The sequence below is a fragment of the Penicillium mononematosum genome (genome assembly GCF_028829835.1).
Source record: "Penicillium mononematosum strain IBT 11891 chromosome Unknown utg000005l:1.0-9366267.0:1.0-9372171.0, whole genome shotgun sequence".
Classification (NCBI taxonomy): Eukaryota; Fungi; Ascomycota; class Eurotiomycetes; order Eurotiales; family Aspergillaceae; genus Penicillium; species Penicillium mononematosum.
In genome coordinates this window covers 5,007,750-5,034,074 of record NW_026643275.1, presented here as the reverse complement: position 1 = coordinate 5,034,074, position 26,325 = coordinate 5,007,750, and the positions used below count along the sequence as shown (strand labels likewise).

The following is a 26,325-nucleotide window of genomic DNA, read 5'->3' as shown; positions in this document are numbered from 1 at the left end:
TTTTAATATCGAACGATTTATTTACAATTCTTCCTTTCTAATAAATTATTCTATACAAGTGTCACGCGATAAATAGACCAACGCTCATACGAACATTTCCGTCTCATGTTCACCCGCTGGGATAGGTCATTCCTGGATTTGGGCGGTCTCGTCCTCGTCAACTTCGACCTCCAAGCACTTTGCTATCTGGACTGCTTCATAGAGCGTATTTATGTTGTAGTGAACAGACTCAGGGACAGAATGGGTAGAATGCGTCTTTTATTTTCCAGCTAGGTAGGTGATCCTTTCCGAAGTTGGTTCCTTGGTAGTTTCGTGGCCCACGATCTACGGACCATGGGCCAGCTGGGATCAGTATCCATCAACTGGCGACTCGTGGATGGCCTGCCCAGAATCGAGTGCTGATATGTTATCTTAAATACATGCGGCCAAAGGCTTAGGATTTACTTTCACAGGTTCTCATATTCTAGTTGTAATAATATATCGAATGCCTTTCTGTGAGCACAAGTCCCGGATCTCATTTCCCTTCCTTTCCTTCACTGACAAAGTATTAATTCAAAAGAGTGCTGAGTAAAATAACTGATGGAAAAATATATTCCGTCGACTCTGCAGAATTACCCCGGATGTCGACCCTTTGCGGGGTTAGGCAAACTAGATTGTCTACATATGTACTCTATATATTCCGTACTGCCTAGAAGCATGTCGTAGTATCTATGCAATCATACTTCAATGTGTGCTGGACCTACTAACTAACAGCCGCAATGCTTTTTCTAGTGACATGCGTCTTAGCCATCACCTCTGGCACTACATCCGCCAGGGCAATTCCTCTATCAAAACCAGCCAAATTCGACTGGCCATCGACCAAGGCCCTGTAAGTGTATTCAGCCTTCAATTTCTCAAGTAGCACTGACCCTAGATCAAAGAATCGCCTTCGGCGACTCCTACACTTATGTCCAAGGAACCCTCGGACGCCAGAATTACAGTTTCATTGGAGACCAATTCAACCTCGCATATGACGCGGAAACGCTGCTTTCCAACCAGATAGTCCAGAACCAAGTAAGCTTGTATCTCGACGCGACTGAATCCAACATGTTATAACTTAGATACTAATTTCCCATTCTTAGACCGCAACAGCAGAAGGCGGCCCCAACTGGGTCGAGTATCTCACAAATTGCGGCGTCAACCAAGGCCTCACCTCACCACAACACTGCAAAAAGCAACTCTGGGACTTTGCATTTGCAGGCGCCGACATATCAACCGAGCAGTAAGCACAGGAATAACCCCCGGCACAATCCACAAGTTCCACGAACAACTCCAACTAACCGAAAACAAGCACACCCCTCCACCACAACTTCACAGTCTCCCTAGTAGACCAAATAAACCAATTCAAGCAATACGGCCACCCAGCGCTCGAACAAAGCCTACCAGACTTCAACCAAGATAAAACCCTAATCGCCCTCTGGATCGGGATAAACGACATAAACGACAGCGCCAAATACGCCGTCGACTTCCGAACCTTCTACAAAAGTCTCACAGACACACTCTTCGAATCCGTAGAGACCCTCTACAGCCTGGGCTACAGAAGCTATCTGTTCATGAACCTGCCGCCGCTGAGACCGCACGCCGGGGAACCAAGCAAAGAGTAACCCAAGTCCGAACGCCACGCAGGTTGGGTGGTACAATGCCGCGCTGGCGGATCATGCGGCTGCGTTTGCGGAAAGCCATAGGGAGGCGCGGGTTATGCTCTTTGATGCGCATGCGAGGTTGGCTGATATGCTTGATGAGCCCTGGAAGTATGATATTGTGAATACGACGGATTTCTGTGCTGGGTATGATCAGCCGGATATTGCGGTTGAGTATGAGAAGTATGGGTGTCCGACGTCGTTGGAAAGGTATTTCTGGTTTAATTCGGGTCATATGACTAGCCATGTGCATGAGGTTTTGGCAGGGGAGGTGGAAAGGTGGTTGCAGAAATAGTGTGAGGGTTGGGGATAGGTGCATAGGCACATTCTCATCTATATCAATACATTGGTTTTGAGAGATGGAGCATAGAACGTTTAAAGGATAATCATTATTTCAGATTGAGGCTCAGGAGAACTCTGAGTCATGAACTTTTCTTCAAACTAGTAAACATGTATGGATTCATCGTGAGAATTCATGCCCTGGAATCCCACCAGAGCTGATGAATCGAGATCCGAGACCTTGAAAAATCCGCCGTAGCATAGGCACGAAAGAGAAAAATAAAAACTATCTATGACATCGAAGATAACGCCGTCCTGCCCAAGTTACGCATGAAGTCAAGAAATGGGAAAGAGTCTACCGGGATAGCACAATACGAGGCAACATGGCTGACTGCACGGGGAGCAGCAGCGAGACATCTACCAACGACGGTTACCACCAACGGGAGCAGCGTTGGAGGCAGTGAAACCACCACCGCCGCCGCCACGACCCCAGCCACCGCGGCCACCACCACGGCCACGGCCACCCCAGCGACCACCGCCGCCACCACCGCCGCCGTAGCGAACCATCTCGGCAAGACGGGGATCAATCTGCTGCTTAGCTTCAGTGAGGATAGTAATCAGATCACGAGCCTGCTTAGAGTCTGGAGAAAGATACGTTAGTATAACTTGCTAATGTCCGAGACATGAATGGTAAACTTACTGTCAGTGGTGAAGAAGGTAATGGCAGTACCCTTGGCACCGGCACGAGCAGTACGACCAATACGGTGGACATAGTCCTCCGAGTTGTTGGGGTAATCATAGTTGAGCACATGAGTGATGTCGCGAACATCTTTTCAGAGGAATATCGTTAGCAAATAGAACATTAGTGGGGGATATGAGGAGTATGGCCATGAAGGACCCTTTCTCCGTCGTGCAGGACTTGATGCATCACTGCTCTCTTGATGGGTTTCTGTGAAGAAAATCCCAAGGGAAGCGAATCCATGGGATGGCGGGTGTTATCGTGGTCCTAGAGAAACCTTGGAAATGCAGCCTTCAACAGTTCAACAGTTCAAGAACAACGCTGTGTGAAAGAAAACTTCGACTCTACTACGAGCCTGTCACACAAGAGATGGAGAATGGAAGAATCAAAGTCAAGCTAGAATGCCTGCTGCTGTGCTGCACTGTGAGTCCAAGGTCCCCTTGGCATGTGAACCATTTAGGATGACCAGATGCGCCTGGACGCGGCGAGTATACACCGACGTGCTTCGAGAGAGTTGAGCACCGTGCCATTGTATCACACAACGTCAACACGGGTGAGTGTTTTCCAAGGGCCCCTAAGGAGGGACAAAAAGGGGGGAAGGGAAGAGGGAGGGATGTAGTTTGTTCATACCAATACCACGCGAGGCCACATCAGTGGCCACCATGATGGGGCTCTTGCCCTGCTTGAACTCGTTCAAGACCCAGTCACGCTCGTTCTGTTGCTTGTCACCGTGGATGGCTGGAAAATATGTTAGTACCGTGCACATGTGCCAGTGGGGAATCTATCAAAAGCTTACAAAGCGCAGGCCAGCCGTCCTGACGGAGGAATCGGGTAATATCATCTGCAACACGCTTGGTTCCAGTGAAAATGATGCACTTGTTGGAGCGGTCCTCCATGATCTTCTCAAGGTGCTTGATCATCTTGTCACGCTTCTCGAAGTCCGCGACAACCTCGACAATCTGTGTGATACGGTGGTTGGCGGACAGATCAGTGGAACCGACGTTGACCTGAATGTAGTCGCTGAGGAAATCAGAAGCGAGCTGACGGACATCCTTGGGCCAGGTAGCGGACCACATGCAAGTCTGACGATCAGGGCGGATCTGGCTGATGATCTTGCGAATCTGGGGCTCGAAACCCATGTCAAGCATACGATCAGCCTCGTCAAGAACGAGGTAAGTGACACGACGAAGGTTGGTGCGGCCAGCCTCGAGCATATCAATCAGGCGACCAGGAGTGGCAATGCAAACCTCAACACCGCGAGAAAGGTCACGAATCTGAGGACCCTTGGGGACACCACCGTAGACGCAGGTGTTGCGAATACGGGAGGACTTTCCGAACTTGGTAATCTCAGCTTGAATCTGGACAGCCAACTCACGAGTAGGAGCCAAAACAAGAACAATAGGACCATCGCCAGGGGCGAGGAGAGGCTGAGCGTTGATGTGAACGATGGCGGGGAGACAGTAACTCAGTGTCTTTCCGGAACCAGTCTCGGCAATACCGACGACGTCACGTCCAGACAGAGCCATGGGCCAGCCCTGGGACTGAATAGCAGTAGGAGCATCAAAGCCCTGGGCCTTGACCTCAGATAGAACGTAGGCGGGGAAACCAGCCTCGTCGAAAGTCTTGACGGGACGGGGCACGTTGTTACCCTGAACAGCCATCTCCTTCTCCTTGCGGAAGGCCTGGATCTCTTCCTCCGAGCGCTCAGAAACATCAGGGTGCTCCTTGTAGAACGACTTCTCGAACTTGGGCATGGTGCTAGGATCTAAGTGAAACCATAAGTTAGTATTGCGTCAACAAACACGCTTGCTGTTGGGATGGACCTACCCCAGTCCTGAGTCTTCAGGCCGGCGCCGAGGTTGTTCATGCGGTCACCACCGGCACCGCCGCCGTAACCACCACCACCTCCACCGTAGCCGCCGCCGTAACCACCTCCACGGCCACCGCCGTAACCACCGCCGCCACCGCCGTAACCACCACCGCCGCCGTAGCCGCCGTCACCTCCGCGGGAGCTAGAATATCAAAGTTAGCACAAATTCTTCTTCTCGAGATGTGGCGTCTCTTGGGCACTATTTGGGAAATCGCGAGACAGATCGTGATCAAGATCCCCAGGCACAGCGCCATCGCAAACAACTGCAGGCTCGAGGGTTTTTGCCAGAAAACCGTGCATTTGATGAGATAGACAGATGAGATAGACCTGTGAGAATGAACTTACCGGTAAGAGTCGCCGCCGCCGCCACCGCGAGAGTAGCCACCTCCGTACGACATGATTAAGTCTGCGAAAGGGTTGATTTGGGGATATAGAGAGGGATTAGAATATGAGAAGAGGGATGGGAAAGGAAGAAAAAAAAGAACAAGTTGACAAGAAGTAGGAAGCGGGAACTTGAAAGAAAAGGAAGGAGAAAAAAATAAAAAAATCCCAGGGGAGGCGCGAGTAAAAATTCGATTAGGCTTAGCTCCTCTTTGTATTTTTCTATCATCACATGACTGGGCCTGGATCGGTACCTTTTAGACCGCCTGCTTAACCTGGTTTAGTGGTAATTCACCGCTTTCATCCGCTTTGTCTAATTTGCCTTTTATTGGTCGCTGTTATCAACCTCAGGCAGAAAATTTAGGAAATTTTAGATTTGGGCCAGGCATCAACGGTCCATGGATACAAAGGGGGCAAATCTTGAGATGGCGATGAGGCAGTGTCTTTGTGAATTCAGTAGTGGCGACGAATTCTAATTCTAAATGACGGAAAAGTGATAGATTTTCGAGAATCGTCCGTTAGGGAGAGGGAAATATGTGAAATGGGGGATTAATTCAACAAATTCAACGATTAATGTTTTTATGTACACGCAGGTGAATTGTTATGGGTTATGGATCGTTCTGGAAGCAAACAGACAGATTAATGACGCTGAAGTCCGGTTATCTCTCCCGAGGTCACCGTAATCCATACTAAGGCAATCACAACAACCTGAAAGAGGCATGTATTTTCATGATAGGTGTAGGTGAAACCTACTGTGCCTTACCTCCCAGGCCCATATCCCAGAAACGAATCTCCAATTCCGTAGCGCGAACAAAGATTTTAATTAGTTCTTCCATGCGACTAGGCGACACATGTTGCATGTGATCCTCCAGCAATGCTATGACATGAACAGGAATCAGTTACATGTCCCACTTGATTTTCATAACCTGACTTACCTGAACCTATTTGTACAGCCTTCGTGTAGTCGTCGGCAACATAGTTCTCGATCCATTTCCAGTAGGTGTTCCCTCTCGAAGGGTGTTTTTCTCCCGTATACAGCCGCTTTGCAATGGCGCCATATCCGATCAAGCATGGCGCGAGAGCCACCTGGAGGGCTAGCCAGTCCTCCGATTGGCCTACATCTAAGATGTATCGGCTGTATGCGGTGCAAGCTATAAATACCGACATTAGTATATCTGTCGAGTCTATAAAGAAGCACGACCGGCTTACCGATGGTTTCGGGTGTCTCTTCCATCTCCTGCTTGGAAAGGCCAAAGGAGGCACAGTAGTCGATGTGCAATGCCATTTCTCGCTTGATGTGGAGGACAATTTGGGCTGACTGGAGTGACTGTGTTAGGTTGTTATTGAGAACATGTATGGTGAGCACTTACTGCTGCTATCGAACTCATGCTCTTGGCCTTATATGATGCAAGCGCATTGCTTCGGGCAAATTGTACCTATATGTTGAATTTTGATAAGTCGAACGTCTTCTGCCAACCGCATTGAAGATGGCTGTCTCACCAGGTAGAGATAATCTTGCACAAGGTACGCCTTGAAGCGTTCAATAGGCAGTGTACCCTGGCCCATGCCTTCGACAAATTCATGGTGGGTGAACTGGTGCCATACTTGCTGCACATCTTGGCGGTCCAAGACGTACTCAAAGAATCGGCCGCTAAATGGCATACTATTAGGACGACGAGAAACAAAAAGATCCAGGGGACAGGTCACATACGGTGCAAAGGGCATAGTGTACGTGGAGTGGAAATGATTGATCGGTCCACTCCCTTTACCTAGGTCAATGCTTGTCTTGATCCCGACCTCAACAAATCGTACGGCACTCCGGACCGCTCTGATCATGTCCTTGCCAGAAGCTAGGTTTGCAGCAATTGCTGAAGCGAGTGAACAGCCTGTGCCGTGGGTATTTTTGGATACCAAGAATTCTGTCTCGAATAAGGTGGCTGCCGTTCCGTCAAAGAGAACATCCACGACCAAGGTTCCTTCTTTCGGGTCTTGAGATGTCTTGTGGTCTTTCGTCAAAGGAAGGTGACCTCCCTTGAGGAGAACCGCCTTGGGACCCAATAAGCAAATCTTCTTAGCGAGCTCAACCATTCCCTCTAAGTCGTTCGGCTCGGGGGTCTCTGTACCAGCATCTTTCAACAAGAGAAGAGCCTCCGGGATGTTTGGTGTCAGAATCGTGGTCAAAGGAAGCAATTTTGTCCGTAATTCCTTGACTGCTTTTTCGGGTAGCAACTGGGAAGCCACTAGTGGACACCATAACCTGTTGATGCTTGTTAGTGTGACAGATTGAGAACAGGGCATTGAGCATACTGGATCCAGAACGACCATAGGGACTTTGTGAGCTAGTAGTGTTTCCGCGATGACATCAATGGTCTCGGCAGATGAGAGCATGCCTAGGGCCGTCAGTGGCAGTTCTACATACGTACGAATCATGAAATGCAATGACATACCCAGTTTTACTACATCGGCACCAACGTCTTCCAGTCCAGCATTGATCTGCTTTCTCACAAATTCCGAGGGCACAACAAAGATGTCTTGCACGCCTAGTGTATTTTGTGCCGTCAACCCAGTTGTGGCAGTGAGGGCATAGCATCCATGGGCCGCAAGGACCCTTTGATCAGCTTCAAGACCACTTGAATGTGTTAGCTTTTTCTTCAACCATTATATAGCGTAAATGACAGGGAAATAAGGTCAGGTATCCCTTCGTAGATAGGTTGTTGGGGTATAGCTTTTTTTTCCGCGGCCGGTTTTGCGGGGATATTTTGGACTTACGCTCCGCCTGAGCTGTCTGATCCTGCAATAACCAAAACCCTTTTGACAGACATCATTGAAAGAGCCAATCAGCAACTGAGCAGGGGTGTCTGCTCTGCACTGGCGATCAAGCTGAAGTGAAGAATGCCGGAGTGGGGGACCGCGGGAGATTTGGGGGGTATCGTGATAAGATAAGACAGAAGGTTCTTGGTATATAACTAGCCATTTTCGGAAGGTATTGGTGCCTGAATTACTACTACGCGTGCCTTAAACAATCAAAGTAGTTACCATAACTATTCTGTAGAGCTACATAGTTAGGCGCATATTTATCCATAGGCACGTGCCGAGCGCAACTTGCTGTATTTAGGGTAATTCAGAAGCTATGGGGAGGGACTAAGCGACTCGCCGAATGTGAGCTATATGACGACGCGGGACGATCAAGCGCTGCAAAGTTTTGATGTAACTACGTCTTGGTTCGCTCGGATCGAATCGAGGCGTTTTGGTATAGGGTCTATATGTATGAGTGAGTGTGCTTGGATTGAAGCCGTTAATTTCCATATCTACGTATTTCCTCCGCGCTCGAAGATCAAACAAATTTTACGAAATGGCAAAATACGATATGGCGCATAAACGGTTATACACTGCCGTACCGCGCATACATGGATGTATGGATGGAAACCCTCAATGTCTACTCGAGATACTTGAAGACCCAAAAATATGTAAATTGATTTGATCATGACTATGCTAACTTTCCCAGACCCAGTATCCTTGTGTATTTACAGACATCCAAAACCATACGCCACCGAGGCATCTATTGTAACATGAAGCGGAAGAGACCATCCATCTCAACCCACTGACGACCACACTTCTTCAGGTAGCTGTCCACCACCCCCTTGATCGTACCGAATCTTGTGCGGTTGAACTCTGCAAGGGCGGCAACACTGTCCTTCTTTTCTCCGGTCTCCTTCTCGGCAGCGACCTTAGCTTTCTCGACATCCCAGAGACCGGCGAAGTACAGAAGCTGGTTGTATACTTCTTTCTCTGAGTACTCGTAGGACATGCGGCCTAGACAGCCTTCTGCACGACCTCGGGGGCCCAAGCAGCGGTGTCCATAAACGCTGATTTGCCGCGTGCGGTTGCCACATGATGAATCGTCACATACCAACCAGCCTTCATAGTATCGCGAGGTCTGTTCGCGGATCTGGTTCTCCAGTTGGGCGACAATTGTCATGACTGAGAAGGGTTTCTGGCAGCTCTGGTTCGGGCAAATGATTCCGTGAGCAGTGCACATGTGAGATGAAGTCACTAGACCCTCATACACAGACTGTTCTTTGCAGTATCGGCATCTTAGGGACAGCCGCTTGGAATTGGCAAACCGAACCGAGTCCGGGATCTGGGACTCGAGCGGGGTGATCTCCGCGTTTTGCTGGCCGCTGGAGCTAGAGGTATTGATCTGATACTTGCGAGTATCAAGACCCAAGCACTCGGCGAGACGGACGGCATCAGTTCCAGGGATCGGGGCACAGAGACGCTCAATGGGAGGGAAGATTTGCTTCAGAATGTAGAACTCAACATCTGGCTTGAGCCCTGAATCCGGCTTCAGCACATCCTGTGGGCTGTATGATCGCTTCGCAGGAGGCAGAGACGAGGTTTCTGAGTCTCCGTTCGTCACAATATATGAGATGACGTCATTCGGTCTAACTGTCTTCCCCCGGGCAATTTCGCGGAGAGCAACTTGTGCCGGTGGCATGCTTTCTTTATTAGGGTACTCCTGGGGTCGTTTTGAAAGTTTCTGGTAAAGCATTAGCAAAATGACCAAGATTCCTGGCGTTTATCACATACAGTGTAGATCACGTATTTCTGCACCGGGATTGTGTATTCCTTCATCCTGCCCGCAAGCTCGCGCAAGTACTCGTGAATCTTGTTGAGCACGACTTCCTGATCTTCACCGGACAGGATTTCGTTGAGCAGTTTCGATGATACCTCCTTTGAGAGGGCACAGTATTCACGACGCTTCATGTCAAGACCCTTAACCTCCAGTTTCTCGACGTACTTGCCATCCACCTCGGTAAGATTGACGGCAGCGTACTTCTTCTTGGCGTGCAGTAGAAGTCGACGGAAGATATTATCAATATCGATTTCTAGAAGTCGGTAACGTTCGTTGACCGATTTCTTGAACTCTTCGCCAACCTTGATGGCATCGCTCATGTTATCCATATTCGTGTTGATCATGACCGAATCGGTATCACCATAAATGACTCGCAATTGCTGGCTTTCGGCTAATTCCTTGGTATTTCTCAGAATCTCACGTCCCTTAAAGGTGGTGAGCATTGCCAGAGGTCGAGCGTAGAATCGACTCTGTGTGTATCCCAAGCATCCGTACATGGAATTGGCAGTCAACTTCAAGGCCAATTGTTTTGTATCCCATATGGCCAGTTGTTCGGGCGTGGCACGCTTGTCTTTCATCAACTTCTTCACTTCGCGTCGACGATTAACCAAGGTCGCGATCAGCCGAGGGAGAACACCTTGTTCTTGCTCAGAGGAGGGGACATCTGGCACTTTTTCTTCGTTCTCATTCTCAGCCTAGTTGCACACGTTAGAAAAAATGAAATGAGACGGGGCTTGGTTTGGGTCAATTTACCGTAGCTGTTCGATCCACAGTTGTGAAGCAGATGTTGTATTCCTGGATGATACTGGGATACAGACTGTTGAAGTCCATAACAAGAACGAAGCGGTCGTAAAGACCTTTTTCGGGCTCGAAAACAAGACCACCCTTGAATTTGTCCTTCTTTTTCTTGTCGACGGCTTCGTCGTCGTCGCCATCTTGCATTTTCTCTTCTGCCTTCTGAAGACGAGACGAGTACTTGTCAGGACAGATGTATTTGTTGCGATGGAACTCATGTAGCAGAATATACTCGTTTCGCTCGGCACGCGTACCACTCAGTGTGCGTGCCCACGAATTACCAGCGGTATTGGTCAGGACCTTTGTGAGCGGCAGCATCTGGAGACGTAGAACCAATGCCGCAACGAAGTATGTATCTGTATCACAATGATTGACAAAGTTCATGAGACCTTCTTTGGTGGTCGCCCAGGTCTTCAATGCCGCTTCGACATCTATTTCCTGGCGTACATTGCCTTGGCCGAGGTAGAGTTGGCACATCTCAGTCAGACTCCACGACTGGCATTTCATCATAAGAGACTAGTGGTTGTCAGCATTGTCATATACTCACTTTGAAGAGAGCATTACCTTGCCCATGTCGTTAGCAACATCACACATCAATCTTCCAGCAATCAACTGCCTTTCCGCAAAGAAGTTGCCACCCTTGTTGAAATTCTTAGGCCAATCTCCACGCCTGAGTCGGCCAATACGATGCCATCCAGGAGTCTTCTTTTCACGCATCCGGCTGAGTAGAATGCCCAGGTCGACATCCTGCAACTGGTGGCCCATGATCACATCGGGGTCCATCTTCTCAAACATAGCCAGGAACCTGCTGAGCAAGAACTGCTCGCTTCTTTCGAGAATGACAGTTCCCCGCTGTTTCCGTGCTTCGGCTTCGAAATGCATTGGGTATGACCCACCAGCAGGGCGCATGACGGTGAATGTCTTGCAGGGAAGCTTCTCTGGGGGAGTGGTATCAGTTAGAGAAACATCTTCATACACTCGGGCACTCGCTACTAGAATCTCCTGCTTGTTCTCCTTGACATTGAGCTGGGTACGGAAAGAAAGGCTCATTAAGGTCAAGGGCGGGGCGTCCAGGCTTTCGGAATCTGGGACGAGGCTGATGAGTGCTGGTTTGGTGGTCTGGCATTCGAACTTGCACCAGGATGCGTTGGTTACTGCGGCAAAGTCGGCCTGATCGATCTTGAGCCAGCAAGGGCCCATTATATTTTTCCAGAGAACAAACTGTTCAAATAGGGAGGTATTGGTACCGAAAACGTTCGAAAAGGTCTCTCCCTTAGTTTCCATTGGCAGTGCAGCCTTGTCGTAGGGGTAGAGTAATTTGAGATACTCTGCCTCCTTTGGGACTCCGGGCATTTCGAATGCGTACTTCCGTTTCGCACGGTTTCATCTTGTGCATACCCACCTTAAGTTTTGACATCATCTCGTCGACCTCTGAGTAAACATCTTGCATGCCAACCTCCTCTTCAGTCGCTCGTCCGTGCTTGTATCGATATTCGCGCGGAAGGAAATAAAGTTTTCGCAAGATATTGTCAACCTTGACGAATGCACTAGTGTAGGTTCCATTCTGCTTGTTCTTCACTTTTCCGAACAGACACAGGCTGCCGTTGACTTCCGTGTAATCCAGCCAGAATATGCGCAGACTGCCGTCCTCTTCGACAACATCTTGGGCACGAAGCTTCCCGAATGATCGCATTTCCGGGGCTGGACTGCTGAGAACGTTCAATTTGCTCCTCACGTCATTCCAAGAAGCATCCATTACTTCTGGCATTGATTTGACTGGGGACGAGCTTTCTGGTGTAGAAGCAACTTCATGCTTGATCTTCGGGGGCGGCCGACTGCCGGTCATATTAATTGTTTTCGTTTTAAGGCTAGAGTCTCCAGTGACTTCTGCGACGTCCATGAGGTCAACATCATCGTCTTCTGGCTCTTCAGCCTTGACCGGTACAGCGTTCCTCCGCTCCACTGCTTTGCTAATTGGAGATGAGGGCAAGATATCACTCATGGGGACATCATCATCGTCTGGCATCGGTAGAGGGCCGTCATCAAGATCGTCAGATTGGAGTGCCTGGTCCTTCATTGGCGAGCTTGGCATGTCATTTTCGTCTTTTGCGTGAATTTTCTCGCGGCGGCGCTTCTCAGACAAGGGCGGGGAGAGAACGCGAACTTTGCGTCGGGCTTCTGACTTGACAATGTTGCGTGTCGGGGCGTGGCTCGATACGACGTTGGTATCGACCTCTCCAAGGAGATCGGCCATGAATGCATCATCCTCGGCAGTAGCAACGGGCTTATAAAACCGATTGTTAAAATCAGGGATTTGGATCCCAAGAGCAGAAAGGACTCACCTTGGGCTTAGGAGCAGAAGCCGCGGCCTGCCCTTTGTTGAAGTACTTGGATATGCCATTGTTCATTTTCTCCTTTCGCTGTTGTTCCTCTTCCCTCTTTCGTTTGGCAGCCTTGCCTCGTGTAGGTAGTTCGTCGCTTTCGTCGCTGTCATATTCGGCAGTCTGTTCGTTCCAAACTTCGCGGCCATCGTCCGCGTAACCGGCACCGTTATCATCGACGACGAAATCATCCTGATCAAGACGGTTCCGGATAACCTTTTTGTAACCGTCATCATCAACCTCGTCGTAGATGTCGCCCTGGTCCTCGACCTCGTAGGTGGAAATTCGTTTCTTTCCTGAGGCACGGAGGGCCCTCAGCTCGGCCAATCTTTCACGAGCTGTAGGCATTGTCGTTTGTTCAAAGACCACTACCCATTAAATAGAATTGGACTGCGTAAAGAAGAGTAGATCGGATTGACGGTTGTTGCGGGGAAAGGGAGGATGAAAGGAGTGTCGCGCAATTCATCCAGGCACGCGAACACCACGCGTCAGGTCGCGTTTGCCTGTTCCGCGCTGGTGAGATTATGTCAGCATCGTAAGTGTTTCTGGCTCTGGCCTCCAGGTCCACAGTCGGGTGAAAATTGTGATTAGTCAGCACTCCAGGGCTTGCGCCCTGCGCCCCAGGTCCGCAGTGACAATCTTGGCGATATCGGAAATACGTATACCCGCCCCTGGGATCAGGCGATCATATCGTGCCCTAATAGTTGCATGTATCTAACTCGATAGCTACATATCTACATAACTAGTTCACGATTCTCGTAAGATACACTCTAATATAAAGAGTGAATTTCTTTTTCTTTCAGACATAGTGCTTCAAAAGTATCAACATATAGGGGTCTTATCAATGTAACGGGCACCATAAATGGCTCGAATTGAGGCAACTAGCTGTCTATGTGTTTAAGAACTGCCAAAAATGCATTATTTGCTTGTACGGAGCCTAGACCAATAACTCTAGAATTTAAAATAGACTATTATGTGAGAATGGGAAGCCCATCTACTTGTATGGACTTCCCCAGCTTATATGATGCCTACTTCTTTAGATCAACGGAATGGAATATAATGATATTGATGCTAACAATAAATATATACTGCCATACAGCACTCTAAATAAATCTAAGGCGATAAACATAGGTCTTAACGAGAGAAAGGATCTTAAAGCGGCAAAGAAAGATCTGACAAACTACGTCGAAGCAACTATTACTTCCACAGGTTTCTGAAGCCTTGCTGTTCCTCTATACTTCGTTGGTGTGCGTCGCTGCGGCGACTACAGAGGTGTTCGTTTACTTCGTTGCCTACGTTGTTTGTACATTGTTGACGTGCGTCGCTGCGGCGATTCCAGAGCTGCGACGTTCATACCGTGGCTTTTCAGACAATATACCGTACGGTAAGTCCCACCTTTCTTGATGTCTCGCCGTCGAATATCCCACAGCGAGATGAAGGAAGCCATCACCTACCCTACATGCAGTCCAATGGTTAACTCAACGGTCAATAGAACAGTCGTTCCCATTTTCGCTAATCTACCTAGGATACCATGTCTCTATGATTGGTTATGACTCGGGCCTTAATTCAAGTTTGACTTCTCGACTCAAATCCAGCGAACGATGATACAACAGTTTTCTTAACATTATCGTTGCAGTTGATCTGATGTGAGTTGAAGCACTTATTTCTCCGATTGATGAGACGGCGATCGTCACTATATATATTGTATTATTGGACCGATTCGCTAACGTTTGGGAAATAGATATGAATAGTATCCATGCCGTCGACACGCGCACATATGACAATACGATCGCTTCGACCGCATGCAATTCCAAATGGCATTTGGGACTCGAGGCTCGCAAATGGCTATTCGAGCTACAGAGGCTAATGGGCTAAGAACAAACTTTCGACGGAAGTGAAAGGACTAAGCTAATTCGCATCAAAGCAGAAATGTATCTCGTTTGTTGATCAAACTGTTTATACCATGGAATAATGTTCGACAATCATTGCTGACACCCCCAGATACCCAGGTAAGCATATCATGTTCACCCACTCGATGAATCCCCTCGCATTACAAGCACAATGGATACTCGGTGGACCCGAAATCCCATGTTATGATGAGAATATACACTTTGGAAGTGGCTATGGCCTGCCAATGACACTGTCATTGGGGCACAACCAGAGACTCGGTCACTCAGCCAAATGAAAGAACCGAAAAGAACTCTGATACGATGCGAAATGAAGGAGATTCCTTTCCTTGGCTTATTCTGTGACCGTCATTCTGCCTTGATGTCGGAAGTCCGCGCTAATAATCATGAGATATTCTAGGTTTCCATACTGTACGGCAAGGTATGATTATCCTTCCAACCCACAGGCACAATTGATATTCGGTGCCGCAGAAATCACGGTTTATGATGAGAAAGAACAAGATACTACATTTTGAGTGACCATGGAGCATCGGAACCAATGGACTCAGTGATACGTTCCCAGCACATCTGATACAGGGCGAAAAAAATACCCCATTTCCTTGGCTGATCATGCAGCTCTTGTTACGTCGGCTTTATTTTGCTAACATTCGCGATATCTAGATCATTCCATTTCACCCTTAACCGCCATGGCTCCAATCATCTGAATGCTCAGATTACGAGGACTACAATTCGAAGGTGAGAATGAAATTGAACACCGATGCTAATTGGAGAAACAAGGTTGCTTAATCTGCAGACTGACTCGTCTGTTGTTGTGATCCAATTCCACATTATGTCTTTGGGTTCACACTTCCAAGACAAAGTATTTCGTTTCTATCGCACGTAGGTATGGCTTGATGCTAATATTTAGGAAATTCAAAAGCTTGCAAACCCGGAACTTGAATATATTCGCAACTTTCAATGACCCAGAGAGCTACATCAGTCTGTCTGAGCTGCGACAAGTCAAACGGTTGATTCGGACCAAGTCCTTGGAACTCTCATTTACTTTTCGATCCCAACTCCCGGTGTTGATATGCATCTCTCTGGTTGATATGAGACCAAAGACGAAATTACCGATATTCTCAAGGTATGAGGCAATTCTCCCCGCGTTGACATGGGGATTTCTGCTAATCGTTCCAATGCATCGCTTTAGATTGCCAATTTCCTGTTCAGGTATGACTTGACACAGTCCTTCATCGCCCAAGAGCAATCGAAGCCCGCAAATGATGACAACATTCTACTACAAGAGCACCCTAGTCTACACTCTCACTGAGGACTTTGAGGACAAGATATGAAAAGAACAGTCTGATGCGAGGCTAATTACCCTGGTTAAGAGTGTTGATCCAGATTCACTGCAATACTGGCTTCCCTACTAATTGCCCTAATGTATTATGCAAATCGCTAATTCTCATTTAGGTACAAATTGACAGCCCTTCTCGCCTGAGAACAATCGAAATCCGCAACATGATGACAATACTTTATCACACTGAGCTATATCCCAGTCCAATGTATTGTGCAGATCGCTAATTCTCATTTAGGTACAACTTGACAGCCCTTCTCGCCTGAGAACAATCGAAGCCCGCAACATGATGACAATCCTTTACTACACTGAGCTATATCCTAGTCCGCACTCTCACTGTGGACTCTGAGGACAGGATATGAAAGGAACAGTCTGATGCGAGGCTAATTACCCCGATCAGGGGTGTTGATCCAGACCACTGCAACACTTTTGCTTCTCGTTTGCTGGTTCCCCGGTCCTGGCTTCAATATTCAAGTTGATGCAAAGCTAAAGAGGATTTGTTTTCCAATTAACTCCAAGGCCCATGCTTACATCTCCGTCGCTGACTTTCCCAATTGCCTAGGTATGATTCCCACTTCTCGCTTCCACGAGTCGACATACTCGTGCAGTGTCTATAGGCACATTGAGAGGAAAGCTCCAAAGCTCGCGAATGATGATTCCTTACGCCTTCTCTATTCGGTGCCTTGACAAGACAACGAATAGAGAAAGTGTACCTGACGCGAGAACTCGACGGATCACGAATATCAAGAGGGGTATGTTTGCGATCCCCCTATGCTTCATGATAACATTTTAGGTCAAAACAAGCGTGTGGAAGGATTGAGATAAAAGGAGAGAGGCAAGTTTTCTATTCACTTAACCTATTGATCATTGACTATGGACTTCTAGAGAAATCTCCCTAGACTCAAACTTGGATAAGGCCTCACCTATACCTTAGTAATGGCTGAGACAAATCAAGAAAGGCAAGTCTCCCATTCCGCCACTTTTTATGAATGTTACTCTTCAGTTTTAGGAGAATCTTCCCAAGTGGATAAACCTTCAAAGCTCCTAAATGATGAACCGTTTCACTTTCAATTTCCGGGATGGCTACGCATTGGCATGGGCTACAATGGAATAAAAATATAACGTCTGACACGAGGTACACAAGGTTTCCACTACAGAGGATTGATCCCTCGAAAGATATGCCTACGATTTCCCTATGTTCGGCCGCAGCACTGCTTCATATCTCTCATGAGAGCACGCCTGTGATTCAATGGTGAGATGTAAACGCAAGTTTTCCATTCCCCTGCAATTTGGTGGTTACTAATTATGAGTTGCATATCAAGTTGACGAGCCAAGAAACCATACCTGTTGACTGTTGAATTGTCCAATGGAGTGCATATGCATTGACATAAGCATCGAGAGAAAACTAATCCAACACAAGATGAACACAAGAACCCGACAGCATAGGACTGATTGAGAGAGGTACTTTGACAATTCCCCTTTGGTGATGGTTCAGCCTTTTGAATGAGAATATCCCAAGTGGTTGAGCCTTGAAACTCCCAAATGATGACTCCAACGTTCTTATTCCTACCCGAGCGACTACGCATTGGCACAGTCGTCAGTGAAAGAAAAAATCAGGCCTCTGATAGGAGTTGATTACAAGGTCTCAACCACAGAGGGTTGATCAGACAAATGAGTCTGCAGTCTGTTTGTACTTTGCTGACGGTTGAGTTTCATAGCACTTGTGGGAGCACATTTGCAGACCATATTTCAACCCACATTACTCTGATCCCATACTGTCCCATCCAATGCTACGCCCAAGGAGAAAAGAAAAGAATTTCTGATGCGAGACGAAGCGAGAGTTGCCCGAGACAAGACATTGCAATTCGCCTACTTTTGTGATGACTGGGCCTTGTGCATTTCAGATGAAATGGTAAGCCCACTGCCAAGGGTATCAGTGGCGATACAAGGCAATGTCTGACTGATGACTAGTTCCGGGCTGTTTTGGATGGATATGTCGAAACAGGGCCGCAACATTTGCTGCAAGTGATGCAAGGGTCCATGTGGCCAACATCATCTAGCAATGACAAGAAATTGAAACATTGTCCAATTGGATTGAGGCTTGACAGTAAATCCAAGTGACAGATAGCCAATTCCGGGGTAAACTTGCTATAACTACGTATGTTGATCGATGTATCCTAGATATGGTCCAGTATGGGAGAGGGGCGAGGACCTGGTTTACCTTCGAGAGCATATACCAGCCCAAGTTTGGCGTATGGAGAACATAACTCTGGGAAAAAGTGAGACCAATGTTAGAACACCATAGCTAAAATAACCCCAAAGATGCCAAAAACAAAGATTTGAACAAGATAAAACCCAGTATCATTTGAGTAGATTTTCCTGGCTATGCTAGGTATTTTTTCCAGCCGTGCAGGACAGCGCCAGTGAAAAACATATCAACAAGGCACCGGAACAACAACCAGAGGTCATTTTCCCAAATTCCTCTAGCCCGGTCCTCTGATCTCATGTAAGAGCGGTTAAACCGAACATAAACCGCTCAAACATCCCCGAATCCTCCCAAGTCCCCAGTCCACCAAGAAGTCATGGAAATAAGTCGTGATAGAAAAAACATATGAAGACAGACATATTCCATTTCCCTGTTGCCGTAAACTTTTCTTTTCCCTTTCGCCGCGTAACAAGTGAGAAAGAAAAATTTAACGGTAGGACTTCTGGTAGCGGGAGCGGGCACCGCGACCACCGAACTTCTTGGGCTCGGCACGGCGGTTGTCGGCAACCAGGAGTGTGCGGTCGTACTGAGCAAGAGCCTGCTTCAGCTGGTTCTTGGAGTGCTCATCGACGTACTTCTGGTAGTAGGCGACAATGGACTTGGCGATGGCCTGACGGATGGCGTAGACCTGGGAAGTGTGACCACCACCGGTAACACGGACACGGATGTCGACGCCGGCGAACTTGTCAGCGCCGACGATCAGGAGGGGCTCGTAGACCTAAAAATTCGAGCGTGAATTGTCAGAAATAGATTTCGGAGAGGCTTTTCCCATTGCCATTGTCGCTTGCGATTCGTGCGAATCCCTTTCTTTTCTGGCGTGCGGGAATTGTTGGAGCGAACGTATTGTGCGTACCTTGAAGCGGAGGATCTCGGGCTGGACCAGGGAGAGGGGCTGGCCGTTAACCTTGACGAGGCCCTTGCCTTGCTGTGAAATGTCTCAGCACGTTGTCCATTTCAATGTGTATATGACCTCCATGATCGCGCAACATGTTGTTTCGTATATCCTTCCAAAATTCGATCCCGGCCTTCATTCCAAGCACAATTCCTTTCCGACCGTTTTCCTTCCAGATATCTCGAAACAACGTATTGGGACCGAGGGGGTAGAGGCGTTCATCATACCTTGCAGTGGGCGACAGCGGTGGCTATTGAAAATTAAATATGTCAGCGCACAGGTTCAATTCACGCAGATCTCCGGTCGAAAAAAAGAGAGCTTACCCGTCTTCTTCTTGCCGAAGCATTGCACACTCGGGACGGAAGCCATGGTGGATTGTCGTGGGGAGGGAGTGTGTTGTCGAGGGAGATGGAAAAAGAGTCACTTGAATTCCCATACACAGTGATTTGCCCTTCCGTGCGGGTTTCGCTTAGTGTGCGACGCTAATTCTGCTTTGGGACTAGCGTGGCATGAGACTTAGGGCTTGGTCACATGACCCGGAGAACTTCAGTCGGGGGCGGGTTAGAGTACAAGCAATACAGAGAACGTTGAGATCATCATTATCTCGGACATTTAGGTGCTGGGTCTGTTTTTCTTGCTGGAATCTTCAATTGAACTTCCCCGCCTTTCGTTAATTGGCTAATTCCCCCTCACCCCGGCGCCTATACTACCCTCCGCCGCGTCAACAAGATGTCGCAAGTCGTTGGCAAGGTAAATAGCTTCAATGCGGAGCCTTCCGGGCGAACCGCGCATACCCTGCATCCAAGTAATCCACCCAGTTCTAACCATAAACCCATCAGACCCGTCTCGCCTACTCGCGCACATGGCACTATGTCGACGCCGGCGCCGATGAACGATCCCTCGGCCGTCTCGCCTCGTCGATCGCCCTCGTTTTGATGGGCAAGAACAAGCCCATCTACGACCCTTCAACAGACTGTGGTGACTATGTGGTGGTTGTGGGATGTCACGATCTCAAGACAACGGGAAAGAAACGATTCCAGAAGAAGTACTACACGCACACGACGCGGCCCGGTAGCTTGAAGAGCATGACGATGGATCAGATGTTTGCCAAATGGGGTGGTGGTGAAGTCCTGCGCCGCGCTGTCAGGGGCATGTTGCCTAAGAACCGACTCAAGGATGTCCGCCTAGCTCGATTGAAGAGTAAGTGCTACGTGGTTGCTGCGTCCCCGCTGATTGGATGGGTTACTTGGATTACTGGATGGAGACTGCGGACAGGTTCATCTTCGAAGAACGACATGGACCCCATTCATTCAGCCCGTCTACTTTCTTTATCTTTTGAACCCAGTCTAACCCAATATCGTGCAGCTTTCGAAGGCGCCGCCCACCCCTACAAGGAGAACATTGTCAAGTTCGGCAACCAATCAGTGATCGGAAATCTGCCTGAAGTGCAGGAAGCATTCAAAAACGCCGCCGACAAGCCAAGCGCATAAAGCATCATTTTTATCTCCTTCTTTCGTCATTTTACAACGCCGACCTAAACCGGGCCCGCGTCTGCCTGTATTCTATTCTCCTGCGATGTTATGATCCAACCGCAAAAGCGCATGGGTGTGGAGTCCATTTGGGATATTGCTTTTGATTATCTACTCCGTTACTTGGCCTCAGACTTTTCAGCCTTCGAGCCTGCGGTTCTTTTGAAATGTACTTATAGCACATACTATCACAATACCACGTACTATACAATGCTTTTCTACCTTGTCTATGTTGCTGTATTCTGGGAAGAAGTGTGCTGGATTGAATTCGAGATATAGGGAGTCTGGTGCCAGAGGTATAGCAAATGGATGGTTATATGTACAAGAGAAGGGGAGGAAACCAGCTAGCACCCATGTCGGAGCTCGCCGGCAATCCTCTAGAAAGCATTTACAGCTTAGCCTTTTGGCCAGAGCGGGCAACGGTGCACTTGATAAGACCGTTGGGGTTGGATTGGGGGGCGTACACCTCGGCGTCCTTGCCGGTATTCTTGAGGCCCTTGTGCCAGCTGAGATCTAGAAGCGCGAAGATTAGCCCAAATCCAAGACCCACAGGGGAAAGAGTTAAACATACCGATTTCGAAGAAGTGGTTATTAGGCAACGCATACGAAACAGTATCCAGCAGAGGCGCAGCAGCAAGAATCTGCTCTCCCATCTTATACATCGTCGCCTGGACAGAGGCACTGTTATCCTCAGCAAAGGTCTTGAGGGTAATAGCGCGGGCCGCCTCCCAAGCAGCATTGAACTTCTCAAAGTGCGCCTTGACCTCAGCGAGACCAGTGAAGCGGCGCCACTGCCAGTTCGCCGCGACATCGGTGCTGAGAATACGATCCCAGGTCTCCTTGAGGGTGGTGTACTCGTCGCGGACGAAGCCCCAGAACTGGGAACCGGTGCTCTTCAGCACGGTCAGTCCGTTGATGGCGGAGTTGATGTCGATGCCCTTGCCCTCGATAACGTCGACTTGCACGTCGCGCGTCTCGGTGCCAGGCTTGATGAACGAGTGCGGGTGCGGCTTGCCGTCGATGTCCATGCGCACCCAGCGGTGGGTCACGATATTGACATGCGCTGCGTGGATGTGGCTGTACTTCTCAATAAAGTGTGTGCCCAGGATTGAGCCGAACAGCTCCGGTGGGGTTACGGGGTTCTGCTTGGCTGTAATGAAGACGGTGTTCTTAATCGAGTCGGTTGCGACAACGACGCTGTTGTCGGCTTTGGTGTAACTGTGGGGACCTTGGGTTAGCTCCAACTTTTTTTTTTGGAGATGAGAGATGTCGCTCGACTTACGAGGTCTCAATATCGCCCTCCAACAGGACACACACGGTCATCTCCACGACAGTCTGGATACCAGTCTTCTCATCGCGGTGCACCTTGCACACGCGGACATTGTCCTTGCCGTAGCGGGCAGCTGCCAATGCGCTCATCTTGAATTGTGAGGGATAACTTTGGGATATAGAAGACAAGGATAGTAGAGGATACTGAAAGGTAAAAAAATTGTATTATCCAGCAGATCTGATGAGTATTTATTTATCTGGAACCTTGGAATGCACCGAATTGGCTGATCAAGAGAGCTTCGGGCACCTCCGATGGCCGCGATGACCGCGAGTGGCCGCCCCCCCAAATCCCGATCTTATCAGTTGGCGATTAGACGACTCCCCTCTCTATGGCCTGATGTTCCCATAGCATTGGCATCCCCGACCACCTATCACAATCATACAGGGGTAGAGAGAAGGAAACAAAAGGTTCCTTTCCCCCAGCTTTTCGGGCCACTAGCCGAGTGCAATACAGTGGAGATCTCACATTCCTCGAATCCCGAAATCCCGACCTCCGACTTTGCAAACATCAACTGCAAACCCCTAAATTATTATATCCAAATCCCTTACGCTTTGTGCTACGATGACCATCGCGGAGATCTCCACTGCGAACTCCCGGCGAGGTGCGAGCCGTGAAAGACCTGGAACTTCTGGCGGTAGACACTTAGCGCTGACATGATATGCTCTCTGCTGACAACTGCTACAACAAGACATGCGCAGTGACCTCGCCGCTGGTGGTACAGTGCGGGGGGGAAGACGTCACAGTCTGTACGTTGACTCTCCTCTGATGATGAGATATCATGGTTTTCTGTTCTCCCTTGTTCATTTGTGTACTTTCCACAGAGTACACGAAAGGTATATCAGGTGAAGGCTGTCCTACTTCGATCGTCCACGGTAGATTGTATCTATATCCTCCATGGTGTATACCAGGTTGCTCATGCAAATCGGGTTTCTATGAGGCCTACGAAACGCAGCGTATCCCCAAACAACCTACGCCAGAACACGAATACCGTCAGGACACTTATTTCTGTTTAACAAAAGGAATTACCGCTGGTGATTTCGCTGAGGCTCGGTAATGAAAGAGCCTCAATACCAACAGAGCACAGGAGAGTACCTACTTACCGCATAGGGAAAATGCGTGGCCTACCTATCCTGTCACAGCATGTGCAAACATCCAACACACTGACCAATCTAGCGGCCAACAACGATTGTCATGGTGGAGTTGATTCGCCTCTTTCTGGGTGACAATATTACCCGAGACCATCCTGCTCAGCCACGCTGCCGACCACGCTCCTCCGGCGACCAAAGCAACGTTCCATATTTAAGCAGGGAATAACCAAGATATTTAGCTATGTGGCAGAGTCTCTCATACATACCTAATGCTAAATAACCATTCAAACTCCAGTGGGAACAAACCCCACGACCCATGCACCACATCGACTGTATGTAAGATGTATGTCAGATCCAGATAGCAGATGCGACTCTTCCTTGGCCAAATAAATAATTCACGAAGTGCACCATTGAAACTAATGCCAAGCACGCCTGATCTCCGGCTTAGATTGCAATCGTCGAATCGGAGGGTGTGGTTGGTGCCAATGCGCAGAATCTGGGCAGTGGTGGTATCGTCTGCAACGTCGATCTGACGAAGCTTGCATGCAGTGCTCTCTTCCAAGCCCTACCAATCAACATATATCCCGCGATTGGGTGAAGTTCGATGAGTAAAAAGCGGGCGAGGTCTGTCCGATTCTCGGCCAAAGCTGGGCTGACGGTTTTCTTGGTTCTTCTTTGTTCAACAAAGAGTCGCCGTTTGCCTATTATGTCTGGAACTCGACTAGGTTTTAGTTTTTTCTCAGCTTTGACTGCATTTCCAATTAGTCGGACCTCATATTAGTCGGAACTTTTCTTAGTGATTCGGATTAGCGAGGAACTTCTTTGTTTCCATCCCGCAGACAACCGCTCGTCGATCTCGATAATTATGGCTATAGGCGAGATATCAAATCTTAAGAGAGAGCCAGGGGGTAAACGTGCTCCCTGGCTGTTGAAGTTTCGTTCCTCAGCGGGTTTTATCGTCGGTGCAGTCTGGATGTCCACCTTCACGGTATGTGAGAGGCTAGTCGCCTAGTCTTATAAGTCGCAACTGACAAGACTCAATTGGAATAAGGAATTCCTCCTATATGCCATGGTAAGCAAATGCCCACTTCTATATCGTGAATTGGACGCAGAATAAACGAATGGCAGATAGTCCCCGTGATGCCAACAGCCCTCGTAACCCGAGCCGGAATCGAATTTGAGCACCGTATGTTCTGTTCCTGTCCTCCTAACAGATTTCCCTCACAATTATCCCATACTCACCTTCAAACAGGAGGATACTGGGTCAGTGTCCTTCTCATGTCCGAAGCAGGCACATCTCTATTGATGTGTCCCATATTCGGCTACCTGGTCGACCGCGGACGCACACGTCGACTACCCTTCATCAGTGCCCTGGTCGTTTTAACCGGCTGCATGCTGATATTGCAGCTGGCGCGTTCCATCGCTGCATTTGTCGTGGCTCGTCTACTCCAAGGCATCGCAGGCGCTTTAGTAGTGGTAGCGGCATTCGCTCTCATCGGCGACGCTGTGCCCCAGGAGCATCTCGGTCAGACGATAGGGTATCTTGGTTCCGCGATCGCCTCTGGCTTCCTGCTGGGTCCGTTCCTCGGAGGCGTTGTGTACAATTCTGGTGGGTACAACGCCGTGTTCTGGTTTGCGTATCCTGTTCTTGCACTTGACATGGTCATGCGGTTGGTTTTGATCGAGAAGAAGGTCGCTGTTCAATGGACAGGACGATCTAATGGAGACTTGGAGTCGGATCTGGAGACGACGCAGCATATTCCCTCTGTCGGTTCGCACGAACCACAGGTCATCCAGAGAAGGAAGGGGTTCGTTATCTTCCGGATGCTCAAGCAGCGCCGAGTGTTGATATCTTCATGGGCGCTTCTCACCCAGGGACTTTTGCTTTCTGCTTTTGATGCGGTATGTATCAGGCTCGATATTTTTGGCATGAAGAACTCGCTAATCACACCAAGACCCTCCCCATCTTCGTGGAAACGACATTCAGCTGGAACGCCCTCGGCATGGGACTGATCTTCCTCCCAATGGCCGTACCGGCCTTCTTCGAGCCGCTGTTCGGCAGTTTCACCGATAGGTTCGGTGCCCGCTTCGTAGCCTTCGGGTGTTTCGTTTCTCTCTCGCCCAGCCTCATCTGTCTCCGGTTCGTCCAGACCAAGTCGAACGAACATATAGCTCTGTTAGTATCATTGCTCTTCCTTATCGGAATTTTCACCCACGCCTGTGCGCCAGCCATGTACGTTGAAACGCAGCGCGCGCTCATGGCGATGGAACTCAGGGACCCGGGAATACTCGGACCCAAGGGTGCCGTGGCGCAGGGATTCGGACTGCAGAGCATGTGCCAATTTGCGGGAGTGTTCTTTGGACCACTGTGGGGTGGGTTTGTCGAATATCGATTTGGGTGGGGCGCGATGACGGGCACTTTGGGGGTCCTGGTAGCGCTCACTGCACTTCCAATGTTGTGGTTGGGAGAAAATGAGGAGGAAAGGGCTTTAATGAGTTGAATGAGGGTTACGCAGTTAGGCAGCACTGTTTTTTTTTAAAGGAAGTATCAGTTCTGCCTACTGCCATACATCATAAATCATAAATCATGTAGGTAGCTTCAGAACTTTAGGTTGCACCTGGATTACGTATATTGGCGGCTTTTATAAGACGCTGTTATATGTGATATACTTGTATATCTGAAAAACGTTTGGCATCCCTTGTATTTCACCTTCCATTATATATTCAATAGATGAACATAGGGAACTACATCATTGATTGGTATCGTAGGTATCTCTTATCAAGATATTCTTTAGATAGAAGTTGAGAGATGAGTATGTAGGTGAGGCATTTGATTCTATATTCTATACAAGGCTTATAGAACAGGTTCCCGGGGAAACCAGACATCAATGAATTTATGAATCTATACAGTGTTACTTAGATCCAGGAACAGTCGATAAATCGCAATTTCTCTAAAGCCACCCGTTCGAAAAGGGTTAGCTCCAATTCAAGAGCCCCACTATGATGTTAAGCTTATCGCTTGAACTATCCCAATGTGGCAGTTCAATGGTTCTCGTCCTTTTAACTTGTTTAGGCTCATCTTTGACATTCGTCTCCTCATCTCCCCATCTCCTCATATTGACCACATCGGGATCTTTCCCTCAACATAAATACCCTCCAAGTCACCCTGCGTATTCTCATGCTTCTTCAGTCTATCCAACGTCCCAGACAAGCATCT

At 48.6% G+C, this 26,325-nt stretch overlaps 8 protein-coding genes across 8 annotated transcripts; 3 read left to right on the top strand and 5 right to left on the bottom strand.

Moving 5' to 3' along the window:
- Positions 1–696: 696 nt before the first annotated feature.
- N7519_010068 (SGNH/GDSL hydrolase family protein) lies at positions 697–1,974 on the top strand (the record flags this gene model as incomplete). Its single annotated transcript, XM_057296841.1, is given in 6 exon segments — positions 697–704; positions 772–868; positions 883–1,053; positions 1,122–1,261; positions 1,331–1,639; positions 1,650–1,974. 6 exon segments carry the CDS (start codon positions 697–699, stop codon positions 1,972–1,974), a joined length of 1,050 nt encoding a protein of 349 aa, XP_057144723.1.
- A 401-nt stretch (positions 1,975–2,375) lies between these two features.
- On the bottom strand, positions 2,376–4,965 carry N7519_010067 (DEAD-box ATP-dependent RNA helicase DBP2; the record flags this gene model as incomplete). The annotated part of the gene is made up of 6 exons (XM_057296840.1): positions 2,376–2,599; positions 2,659–2,787; positions 3,328–3,435; positions 3,494–4,462; positions 4,525–4,709; positions 4,913–4,965. The coding sequence occupies 6 exons, from the start codon at positions 4,963–4,965 to the stop codon at positions 2,376–2,378; spliced, it is 1,668 nt and encodes a 555-aa protein (XP_057144722.1).
- Positions 4,966–5,697: 732 nt separating this feature from the next.
- On the bottom strand, positions 5,698–7,770 carry N7519_010066 (uncharacterized protein; the record flags this gene model as incomplete). Its single annotated transcript, XM_057296839.1, has 8 exons — positions 5,698–5,825; positions 5,884–6,099; positions 6,158–6,266; positions 6,319–6,384; positions 6,449–6,599; positions 6,660–7,338; positions 7,396–7,577; positions 7,718–7,770. The coding sequence occupies 8 exons, from the start codon at positions 7,768–7,770 to the stop codon at positions 5,698–5,700; spliced, it is 1,584 nt and encodes a 527-aa protein (XP_057144721.1).
- A 737-nt stretch (positions 7,771–8,507) lies between these two features.
- Positions 8,508–13,108, bottom strand: N7519_010065 (DNA-directed DNA polymerase alpha catalytic subunit POL1; the record flags this gene model as incomplete). Its single annotated transcript, XM_057296838.1, has 6 exons — positions 8,508–9,488; positions 9,539–10,279; positions 10,338–10,895; positions 10,944–11,744; positions 11,782–12,663; positions 12,722–13,108. 6 exons carry the CDS (start codon positions 13,106–13,108, stop codon positions 8,508–8,510), a joined length of 4,350 nt encoding a protein of 1,449 aa, XP_057144720.1.
- A 5,588-nt stretch (positions 13,109–18,696) lies between these two features.
- On the bottom strand, positions 18,697–19,530 carry N7519_010064 (40S ribosomal protein uS9; the record flags this gene model as incomplete). The annotated part of the gene is made up of 4 exons (XM_057296837.1): positions 18,697–18,987; positions 19,123–19,194; positions 19,389–19,411; positions 19,485–19,530. The coding sequence occupies 4 exons, from the start codon at positions 19,528–19,530 to the stop codon at positions 18,697–18,699; spliced, it is 432 nt and encodes a 143-aa protein (XP_057144719.1).
- Positions 19,531–19,890: 360 nt separating this feature from the next.
- N7519_010063 (mitochondrial 54S ribosomal protein uL13m) lies at positions 19,891–20,651 on the top strand (the record flags this gene model as incomplete). Its single annotated transcript, XM_057296836.1, has 3 exons — positions 19,891–19,911; positions 20,001–20,361; positions 20,527–20,651. 3 exons carry the CDS (start codon positions 19,891–19,893, stop codon positions 20,649–20,651), a joined length of 507 nt encoding a protein of 168 aa, XP_057144718.1.
- Positions 20,652–21,078: 427 nt separating this feature from the next.
- On the bottom strand, positions 21,079–22,109 carry N7519_010062 (urate oxidase; the record flags this gene model as incomplete). Its single annotated transcript, XM_057296835.1, has 3 exons — positions 21,079–21,203; positions 21,262–21,908; positions 21,973–22,109. The coding sequence occupies 3 exons, from the start codon at positions 22,107–22,109 to the stop codon at positions 21,079–21,081; spliced, it is 909 nt and encodes a 302-aa protein (XP_057144717.1).
- Positions 22,110–23,973: 1,864 nt separating this feature from the next.
- Positions 23,974–25,609, top strand: N7519_010061 (MFS transporter; the record flags this gene model as incomplete). Its single annotated transcript, XM_057296834.1, has 5 exons — positions 23,974–24,096; positions 24,160–24,180; positions 24,237–24,294; positions 24,361–25,010; positions 25,064–25,609. The coding sequence occupies 5 exons, from the start codon at positions 23,974–23,976 to the stop codon at positions 25,607–25,609; spliced, it is 1,398 nt and encodes a 465-aa protein (XP_057144716.1).
- Between the last annotated feature and the right edge of the window lie 716 nt (positions 25,610–26,325).